This window comes from Terrapene carolina, unplaced genomic scaffold, assembly GCF_002925995.2.
Source record: "Terrapene carolina triunguis isolate 2854851 unplaced genomic scaffold, T_m_triunguis-2.0 Scaffold344, whole genome shotgun sequence".
NCBI classification, from domain to species: domain Eukaryota; kingdom Metazoa; phylum Chordata; order Testudines; family Emydidae; genus Terrapene; species Terrapene triunguis.
Window position 1 is genome coordinate 140,565 of NW_020664695.1, and position 11,134 is coordinate 151,698.

Sequence of the window (11,134 nt, forward strand, 5' to 3'; positions counted from 1 at the left end):
AATCATAATACTCAAAAACCAGTGGGAGAACACTTTAACCTGTCTGGCCATTCTATGACAGACCTGCGGGTGGCTATCTTAAAACAGAAAAACTTCAAAAACAGACTCCAACGAGAGACTGCTGAGCTGGAATTGATATGCAAACTAGACACAATCAACTCAGGGTTAAACAGAGACTGGGAATGGCTGAGCCATTACAAACATTGAATCTATCTCCCCTTGTAAGTATTCTCACACTTGCTTCTTATCAAACTGTCTGTACTTGGCTATCTTGATTATCACTTCAAAAGTTTTTTTTTTTTCTCCTACTTAATTGGCCTCTCAGAGTTGGTAAGACAACTCCCACCTGTTCATGCTCTCTGTATGTGTGTATATATATCTCCTCAATATGTTTCACTCTATATGCATCCGAAGAAGTGGGTTGTAGCCCACGAAAGCTTATGCTCTAATAAATTTGTTAGTCTCTAAGGTGCCACTAGTACTCTAATTCTTTCCCACTCGCCTCTCACAATCCTCGCTTCTACAAATCTCGCGTTATTAGGGTTACAGTTAGCCTGACTCTTGCTAACAAACTGTCATGCATTGAATCCCCTTCCTGTCAGTTCTTTCTCTGCTTTCACACCCAGAAGCATAGCACAAATTTGAAATATAGACATTATAGAGCCTATACTTATAACTTTAAATACAAAAATGATAGATGCATACAGATAACAAAATCATAACCAGCAAATCATAATCTTGTCTTAGACACCTTATTTTACCCCCTTTATACAAGATTTGGTGCCACTACAGGACCTTGGTTGCAACAATGATCTATATGGTCCCAGTTTGTGTCAATAATGTCACACCCCCAGCCCTGCCCCTCCCAAACAATAGCCAGATTTCATGGGGGAGATCAGATTTCACATTCCTTGACCCGTTTTTTACAGTGGTGAATTTGGTAGGGCCCTGCTCATCACACTACAAGCAAAGATTCTTTTCAATGTACAAAAAGCAAACAGCATGAGACCGCACCCAGAAAAGAAATGCCTAATGACTGTGCCAAATTCAATCAGCCCATTTCTGACAAGAAGGAAATAAAACTATATTCCTCTCTTGTCTCTTTCCTGTACTAGAAGCCATGGCTGCTACGAATCCAGCAAAAACTCTCCAAGATGAAGTGACCTGTCCCATCTGTCTGGAGTATTTTAAAGATCCGGTGTCTCTAGGCTGTGATCACAGCTTCTGCCGAGCCTGCATCACCCAGTGCTGGGAGGGATTCGATACAGACGTCTCCTGCCCTCAGTGCAGAGAGATCTTTCCCCAGAGGAACCTCAGGCTGAACAGGCAGCTCAGGAATATTGTGGAAGCAGCCAGAGAACTCAGGTTGCAGTCAGGGAAAGAACCAGAACAAGAGAGACTGTGTGAGAAACACAAGGAGCCTCTAAAACTGTTCTGCAAAGAGGATGAAATCCCCATCTGCCTGGTGTGTGACAGATCCAAGCAGCACAGAGATCACACCGTCATTCCTGCAGAGGAAGCTGCTGAAGAATTCAAGGTAGGAAATGACCAACTGTTATTTTTATAGCCAGAACCTTGGGAAACTCACCTTCCCCCAGCATTAGGGTTTCCCTGAGCCCCAGACAGTCACTCAATGAGCCTCCACTGGAGAGGAACGAGAGACTTCAGGCCGAAGTAGGTTTCCCAGCAACTGGGAATTCTCCGAAAGCTTGTGCAGGTGGAGAAGTGTGGCCCTAAGTAAATATGCTAAGGCTAACATGCTGGAGTGTGGGGGAGTGAGTAACCCGCACCCCACCCTCTCCTGCTCCCTATATGTGGAGTCCTGGACAGTGAAGGACCCCCCTTCTCTGACCTTCCCAACTTCCACTACCTCCCAAAGCTATTAACACCATGTCCGTGCTGCTCCTGTCCTTGGGGTTGAGGGAGCAGAAGGATGTAGCTAGGGCTTTCCTCTTGGCCCAAATCCCCTTCATCATTTTCCTGCAGAGCTTCTCACCCAGGCAGGAACCACGGGAGCTGCGCTGAACCCTCCCTCATGAGACGTAGGAGGGGACTGGAGTGGAGCTCCCATCCTGCAGAGCCTAGCAAATTTGTCTGATGCAGGAAACAGGGACTGAGTTGGAGGGGGCAGCAGAGCAATGGGGCATATAGCAGGGTCATTGCCTCCAGAGTGCCCCCTCCTGGCCTGGGGCTCTGCCTCAGTTTCCCTCTGAGGTTTCCAGAAATAATCCACAAAGGTTTTTTGGGGCCAGTATAACCCGTGCTCTCTCAGCAGTGACTCGCAGGACTTCTAGTCTGGAGTTCGGCCTTATCACCACAAGGAAGCTGCAAGGCCTCCTCTGCCTTCTCCACAGGTCTCCTCCCTCTGGCTCTCCATAGGCTTCTGTTTTACCTACCCCAAGCCTGGTTGAATCACATTATCCCACCGGTCACTGCTCCCCAGTTTCGCCACCTGGGTTGGAGAACTGGTTATGTCAGAGGTGGGACAGAGACCCCTCTCCCGTTATAGGGCCAGTCACCCTGTGACCGGCATCATCCCTCTTCCACGTCTCCTGAGGGCACAGGAAGAGAGTCCTAGTCCTGAAAATTTCTGTTTGGAAATTTTGGCCGAAGATTTCAGTGCCCATAAAGTTTCCATGTTGACATTAATAACGATAATAATAATTCATAATCAATAGAATGTACTGATTTCTATTACAGTCGCATCTCTGTCCCCCATGAGGGATTAGGGCCCCGTTGTGCCAGGCACCGTACAGACAAGTCAGGCAAAGAGCTCACAGGCAGAGTCTAACGAAGATGATCTGCAGCAGGTGGCTAAAGAAACAACCGGAGGTTGGAGTGGGGGACAAATGAAGAGCTTTGTGTTTGCATACACTGGCAATCGCGATACTTAGGTCATCCTGGGTGGCCACCATTCCAGATTTCAAAGCTGTCCATTTTCTCTGGGGCAGACTTAGGTGCTCGTACTTTTCTCTGGAGAATGTTTTAGGTGCTTGAGTGGCAGCAGGCACTAGGAGGAGTCTATGGCCCAATCTCCGATAGTCGGCGGGTATAATAGGCAAGGGGAGGAGCTAAGATGCTTAGGCCATGGTGGCCTCACCTATGCTCCGCCTCTTCCTGTCCATGCTCTGCCCCTTCCCCGAGGCCCCCTCCCCCCACCGCTGCCTGGTGAGTTGCTCGTCGCCTCCACTCCACCCCTCTCTGTAGGTCCCCACCACTCGCTGCGCCCCTCTTCTCCCCAACTTCCTCCCCCTCGAACTCTTCCCACACACATACCGCTCGCCGTGTCCAAGTATGTGATGCCAGTTTCCTGTTGGTGTAAATCAAAAAGGGTGTCATAAGGAGGAGGGAGAAAACTTGTTCACCTTAGCCTCTGAGGATAGAACAAGAAGCAATGGGCTTAAACTGCAGCAAGGGAGGTCTAGGTTGGACATTAGGAAAAAGTTCCTAACTGTCAGGGTGGTTAAACACTGGAATAAATTGCCTAGGGAGGTTGTGGAATCTCCATCTTTGGAGATATTTAAGAGTAGGTTAGATAAATGTCTATCAGGGATGGTCTAGACAGTATTTGGTCCTGCCATGCGGGCAGGGGACTGGACTCGATGACCTCTCGAGGTCCCTTCCAGTCCTAGAATCTATGAATCTATGAATCTATGAATGGAGTAACCAGGTCAAACAACTTCAAAGAGTCTGAAAATAAAACACTCCCAGTGTCTATTAATATGATTCCACTTCCTTAATATCATAAACTGAGTTCTCCACTCATCAGTAGAGTGTTTGTTTGTGTTGGAAAAGCCTCCCCCGCCCCGCCCCCCCCCACACTCCTAAAACTAAAAATAACACCACTCAAATCATTTTCTGTTTCTTCAGGAAAAAATTCAGGCCCATTTGCAGACTCTGAGGGAAGAGAGAGAAAAGCTGCTGGGATGTAAAGTGAGCAGAGAGAAGAGAAGCCAGGAATATCTGGTAGGTGCCCGCCGTTATTAACCTGTATGTGTAAGGAGCCGGATGGAGGAGCGTTCTGAATCAGAGCAATAAGGAGCGGCCGGGGCAATCTAGAGGCCCAATTATATTTTATCTCAATCAGTTGGGGGTAAAGCGGAAATCCGTTCAGTGGGGAATAATCACAAATAAATCAAAATTAGGTTTTTTTTGCAGGAATTACTACTTAGGCTTACACCGTAAATGAGTGGTTTTCAACCTTTTTGCATTTGCAAATTTCTAATGGAAGTGCGGACTCCTTTGGAAACGGATTGTCTGTGTGTAGTTGAATTCTGTTCAATCAGTTTTCAGTCTAAGTCTTTTGCGGATCTCTTAGACGTTGTCTGGGTCTGCGGACCACAGGTTGAAAACCACGGCCATAAACTGCTGTAAACTATTATTCTTATCTACTGTATATTAACTACTGTTACTTTAATTAAACTCACTGCATAGGTAACAATTAACATGAATGAAATAACAGAATTTTGAATTAGAAAATCCAACCCATTAGAACAAACCCGCACTGTTACACGTTCACTCCTCATTTCACAGTTCTCTGCCTCTGTCAGCCCAGAGTTTGGAGGATGTTTAGTTATATCTTGATGAATCCTCTTGTGCGATCTTTGTTTACTGTTCTGAGTTCCAGCTTAAAAAAAGCCACGTATTCCTGGGTGTGATGTGTTGGGTTCTATCCCTCCGCTCCCTTCTAGCTTACAGTCCCTTTGTGCTCTGACAATTTCTCCATTCCTGTCATTCCCCTTGTCTGCCTGAGGGTGCTGTCCAGATATGTTGATTTTCTTATTGTCACTACAGCTCACATCCTCCTTATTTCTTGTCACTTTCTCTTTAGTTACAGTTTTTCTATTATTCCAGGTTATTTCCTTCACATTTCACTCTTGTGAATGATTGCTTTATGGCCTTTGGGAATGTGGACTTTTGTCTGCTGCTTCATGATCCTGGGATACTGTGTGGTGTGCGTGTGTGTGTGTACATGTGCACACATCCATACAGAGGGCCCAAAAATCCTCTCCCTAGAAAAGGGCAACATGATCATCTGTGTGTGTAGCTGTGAATATTCTGGGTCCTTTCCCTAAAAAGACACCGAGAGGAAAGCTATACATATTGACCTTCATGGACAGGAATTCCTTTATATTGACAGGAATTCATAAAACGTTTCAAGCTCAACAAATCTGTATTTTTCCTGGAAAAAAGTTTCATGCAGAAAATGTCCCCCAGCTCTAGTGTTGAGTCCTGCCTCCTGCGGCTTTGGATCTGTGTCTCCGAGGCTCTCAACAATGCACTATCCGAACCATGTCAGACATGGGAACGTGGAAAGGTGTGAGAAAACCCTTTCTCTAGTAACCACAGGATATTGTTCATGTCAGATGATTTAGAATTTGCAAAGAAATTCTCCCTCCTGCACACTCAGCACTTTGTGAAAGGATCCCAGGCTCCAGCCATGTCCCTGACCAGCCCTTTCCCTATTTTTGTTTACAGAGAAAGACACAAACCGAGAGGCAGAAGATTGTGTCTGAATTTCAGCAACTGTGGCACTTCCTGGAGGAACAAGAGCGGCTCCTGCTGGCCCAGCTGGAAAAGCTGGACAAGGAGACTGAGAAAATACAGAATGAAAATGCCACTAAACTCTCCGAGCAGATTTCCCATCTCAGTGAGCTGATCAGTGAGATGGAGGGGAAGTGTCAGAAGCCAGTGAGTGAATTCCTGCAGGTGAGACTGAGTGAGAAACATCCAGGATCCCCACACAGGGACAGGACAGCTGCTAAATTATAAGCACTGGGGTCCAGCAGTCAGAGATCCCAGTGTAACTCAGTGTGTGCATTCCTGAAATGTGAATTACTATTGTTCACTGCAGAGTGACAGACACAGAGATATTAGAGATGGAAAATCCCCATTAGCTCAGCGAACACGTGGCCCTGGAGCCAGGGCAGAGCCTCTTTTCCCCATATTTGCAAAATCCCTTCTTGGGAATGTTAAGTGTGTGTCAGGTGGGACTGAAATACACTCTCTCTCTCCTCTAGGATGTCACAAGCACCCTGAGCAGGTATGTGGCTCTCTCTCACTCCCCCTCACACTTCACAATGCTGGGAAGGAGATTGGAGATGAGGTTAGCATCACATCCCCCCAGGGCTCTACAGCAAAATGTGTGGGGAAGGTCACATGTTGGATACAAATCTCTCCAATAAACTTAATCCTGAGGTTTTCACCCTTCTACAGAAGACTCTGGAATTTCCCATACAGTGGGGAAGACTGACGTCACGTATTGTCCAGAGATGTCACATCCCTGGGGGCTGACTTCCTCAGGATTGTGGGGATGGAATATGGGCCTGTCACTGCTGGGTCCATGGTTACCATTCAGCCCAGGACAGCAGTGGTCAAGAGTCTTTCCTACCTGAGGACTGTTTGGAGACCTGTGTGGAATGAACTGGGGAGGGGAGAGTTGATGTCTTAGTCTAGTACCTAGTGGTCAGATTTCTACAGCACTTCACATGGGAACCTCCTGTCCCTCAGAGCATGGAGGCCAAGGAGTGAATTGGCCAGAGAGCCTCAATTCCCCTTTTATCCCCAGAGCAGGTCTCTCCAGGCCAGAATTGAAAAATATTAATGGGACTTTTGAGGGGAAGGTTTCACTGCCATGGGCTGTGCTGCACCTGTTCTGAGGCTGGGAGAAGTAGAGGAATTCTAACTCCAAGCCCATTAGAGCAGCATCTCACTAGCAAGAACTTATAATGAGTCACTAAATGAAATATAACCATGTGACATTGTTTCTGTCCAGGTGTGAGAAAGGGAAGTTCCAGCAGCCACTGGAGATTTCTCCTAAACAGGATAAGAGACTCAGTGATTTCTCCCAGAAAACTGTTGCTCTAATGGAGACTCTGAGGAAGTTCAAAGGTACCTAGAAGGGATCTAGAATGGGAAATTGGGATGAGCCTCTGAGACCGTTGGAGGAGAATGACTCTGGCCAATTGGTTCATAATTAGATTATGCTTCTCTTTAATTGTTGGATGAGAATGCCACACACTTGGAGTCCAAGTCACTCAGGTTCATTAATTGAATGCTTTGTTTATACCAAAAGCATGCCTTGCAATTGCAATTACTATGAAAGTGAGAAATGACACACATACTGACAGACGTACTGGCCAGTTGCCTTCTTCTGGGACATAGGTGTGTCATGGTGGATTTCTCCTATGAAGCTCTCATTACACTTATAATGTCTGACATATTATACCCACCCAACTAATATATTTAAGGGTTTTTTCCAATTCTCTTTGAGTTTTATGACTATTAAGTATATTATGTGGCTCATACACTACACATGCATGAACTTTTTAATTTTCAGGGCTTTTGCTGTCCAAGCAATTTCCATGTTATTATTCTCTTTTCTGATTGGCTTATTACCACCGATTATGCATAGGTCACTTTGACCGTTGTCTCCGCCTGGGGGTTTTCGGACTTTGCTAACTGCTCCTTGGCACTACATTGTGGGTGCCTGGTGTCTTTAAGCACATTGTGTGGTCAAAACATCTCTTTGTCCTACATAGCAACTTATGAACACATCACTTAATAAGAAGGTCACTTAAGGCAACATTTCCCTTATATCAAGCAAACTGCCAAAGTCAGTCAGTATAAATGCACAATCTCAGTCTGACCCTTGTACCAATTCTCAATACTGAACATAATAACTAGTGGAAAGCAGACAAATGGAGCACATGGAGCAGAGACCAGGTGTCAGGATGTTTTCCATTGATTCATGATTTACCAAAGGTCACAATATTAAGGCCCATATTTAGTAAAAATGACCTAATTTGGGGCACCTCAGTTTCTCTCTCCCAACTAGAGAACTGCAGGGCAGGTGCTCCAGAGCTGTGTAGCCTCCACAGCTGCAGGTGGTGTCAGTGGAGCTGCAGGTGCCCAAACCATCTGAGAAGCAGGGCCCAGGTGCCTACAGGATGGGATTGTAAATTAAAGGCCACTTGTTAAAGCTGGACCCAGTCCATCACTGTGCTCTGGTCCCGTACATCAGCTAGTCTGGGCACATGGGCTGTGGGGAAGGAGAAAGCCCCTCCCCTACGGAGAGGGATCCCTCCAGCACAGGAGCCTCTTCTGTCTCCTCCACAGCAGGTGCAGGCACAAGGCAGGTTCCTAAGAGGGCTGGGAATGGGGTGGGGGTGGTGAGGGCGGGTGGAAGAGGGAGGGGGCTGGATGAGGGTCAGAGGGACATGGGCAGTGTAAAGTTGGGCCTCTGACACTCTGCACACTGGGCAAGACACATGGGGGCCATTGTCATAGGTATGTAGCTCTGGCTGGCTTCAGAACTTCCTCAGCCTGTGTCAAGGTCTGCACCGGCCCCTGCAGCCACTGAATAGCAGAGTCACAAATGGCCCCTCCCCTCTCCCCTTTTGCCGGTACAGGGGTGAATCTGGCCCATTCAGCCAACCTTCCCCTGCCTCAATGTGCACATGAATAAAATGATTTTATTATTATTCCTATTTCTGCCTATGGAGGTCGAGGTCTCCGTCGTCCTGCTCTCTGTAGAGACTATAGGCAAACAGACGCAACAGCTCACAATCAGAGCCAGGATTTAGCAAACTCTGAAAATCCTGTTAGTGTCAAAGGGACCCAAGTGGGTAAAGTTACTTTTATGCCAATGTCTTTGCATGATCTGGGTCTAGGTTACAACAAAATGCAGTAAATGAATGGGAGAAACCAAGTGGACTCTGAAGAATGGGAGGGGATGATGAGGAAAAATTAAATCTCTGTATGTTCTGGGATGGTTGTGAGGCTTCCATTTCTGTGAGATGCCTGAATGAGAGAGAAAAGATAAAGTTTCAGATTAGTTTATATTAAATACCTGAGTGTCTCTGTGCCTCTCGGTCTGTTTCTCTGTCAGAACTGAAACACAGTTCTAGGAGTTCAGAGTGGGAATGCTGCTATAAATATGAAAGCCTGAAATCTCGTCTCTTTTCTCCTTTCCCCTTCTAGACACTCTGCCGTCTGCACTGGAGACTAAAAGAGGGGAACCTGTAGGAGCACACAGACAGGGTGAGATTCCAGAGAAAAGATCTTCATGAGATTGTAGCTAAAGTTACCAACCAAATCGACAGCGACCATGACACACAGAGCCCTAAAAATGAACACATTGAACAGTGAGGAGATCCTAAGATGAAATCACAGAAACAATCCTGACACCGACATTGGTGCTGAGTTCATGCCCATGCTGATGAACAAAAACACTCTCCCTGAACAGCATCAAAACACCCTTAACTCTGACCCTGGGGTTTTCATAGACATTGACAGGACTTTTAATATTATACTGAGAGGAATGAGTAGAGAGCTCTCTCCCCTGAGGACTGACACATACCTCTCCTATATCCTGGCCGAGGGGGGTTCCCCCATAGGCGTCGACTCGTGGGTGCTCGGGGGCTGAAACTTCCACAGGAAAAAAAGAGTTAGTGCTCAGCACTCACCAGCGGCCACTCCTCCCACTCTCCTCTAGCACCTCCCACCCGCCTGCGGCTCTTCCAATCAGCTCTTCTCCCTCCCTCCCAGCGCCTCTCTCCCGCTGCGATCAGCTGTTAAACAGTGTGCAGGAGGCGCTGCAGGGAGGGGACTGAGCTGGGCGGGGCATTCTCGGGGGGGGTGCAGAATGGGCTGAGATGGGGCGGAGCGGGGGTGGGAAGAGGCAGGGCAGAGATGTGAGGCCTTCGGGGAAGGTGTGAAATCGGGGCGGGGTCTCGGGCGGAGTGGAGGGTCAAGCACCCACCCCGGAAAATTACAAAGTCAGCCTCTCTGGTCTCCCCCATCACTCTTCTCCAACATCCTACTTTTCCTTTGGGCAGGGCTGGGCTCTCCCATTGGAGCTTCTCACTCTTTCATGGATTGGGGAGTCGCTCTCCCTCTGATGCTGCCCCTTCCCTTCTCTCTGGGCTGGGGATGGGGTTACCCCACCCAATGCCACTTCCTACTCTCTGGTCTTAAGTGGCTCTTCCCCAATGTTGCACCTTCCTCTCTGTTCCCTGATCTGGGCTGGTACCTGCCTCCTCTGCTCCATCCTCACTAAAAGCTTCTGATACCTTCCTGGCTGTGTCTCTGATGCTGGGAATGGAGCAGCCCCAGCAGGGGGAGCTGGGAGCTGAAGCCTCTGCAAACAAATGAGAAATCAGTGAAGTGGCTCCTTTTAAACAGTGAGGAACTGCAGTGACATCTCTGCTCAGTCTCAGCTGCCCAAGACAGAGGCAGCTCCCTGGGATCCAGGTCTGTCCCAGCCAGGACAGGGCTGCTGGGGAGTGTGAGAAATGGTCCCAGCCTCCCCCAGGGCCGAGCTCTGCCCCTAACGCTCTGATTCTCTCTCCCCAGCGAATGTGACTCTGGATCCAGACACGGCCCATCCTGAGCTTGTCCTGTCTGAAGATCAGAAAAGTGTGAGACTGGGAGACACACGGCAGCGACTGCCCAACAACCCTGAGAGATTTGACACTGTGTTCTGTGTGCTGGGCTGTGAGGGATTCACCTCGGGGAGACATTGCTGGGAGGTGGAGGTGGGGGATGGGCGATTCTGGGCTGTGGGGGTGGCCAGAGAGTCTGTGGGGAGGAAGGGAGAGATCAGCCTTAGCCCTGAGGAGGGGATCTGGGCTGTGGAGAGATGGGAGGGTCAGTTCCTGGCTCTCACCTCCCCTGTGACCTTCCTGCCCCTGAGTCGGGCCCCCAGCAGGATCCGGGTTTGTCTGGACTGTGACCGGGGGCAGGTGACATTTATCGATGCTGGTGACGAGGCCCCGATCTTCACTTTCCCGCCGGGCTCCGTCTCTGGGGTGAGAATCCAACCCTGGCTCTGGGTGGGGGGATCCCGGCTCAGACTGTGTCCCTGAGATACTGGGAGTGGGTGGGGGGGAATATCCCACAGGCCCTTAAATCAGCCTCTCTAGCCTTTGTGATGTTGTTGACATGAACTGGGACCATATAGATCATTGGTTCAACCAAGGTCCTGTAGTGGTACCAAATCCTGTATAAAGTGGGTAAAATAAGGTGTCTAAGACAAGGTTATAGTTTGCTGGTTATGATTATGCTCTCTGTATGCATGTAACATTTTTGTATTTAAAGTTATAAGTGTTGGCTCTATATTGTCTGTATTTCA

The 11,134-nt window shown here is 48.1% G+C and overlaps 1 protein-coding gene across 1 annotated transcript; it reads left to right on the top strand.

The window, feature by feature from the left end:
• The first annotated feature begins 1,120 nt into the window (after window positions 1-1,120).
• On the top strand, window positions 1,121-10,868 carry LOC112125635 (zinc finger protein RFP-like). The gene is made up of 7 exons (XM_026657828.1): window positions 1,121-1,537; window positions 3,871-3,966; window positions 5,479-5,709; window positions 6,021-6,043; window positions 6,776-6,891; window positions 8,983-9,042; window positions 10,357-10,868. Exons 1-7 carry the CDS (start codon window positions 1,121-1,123, stop codon window positions 10,866-10,868), a joined length of 1,455 nt encoding a protein of 484 aa, XP_026513613.1.
• Window positions 10,869-11,134: the final 266 nt, after the last annotated feature.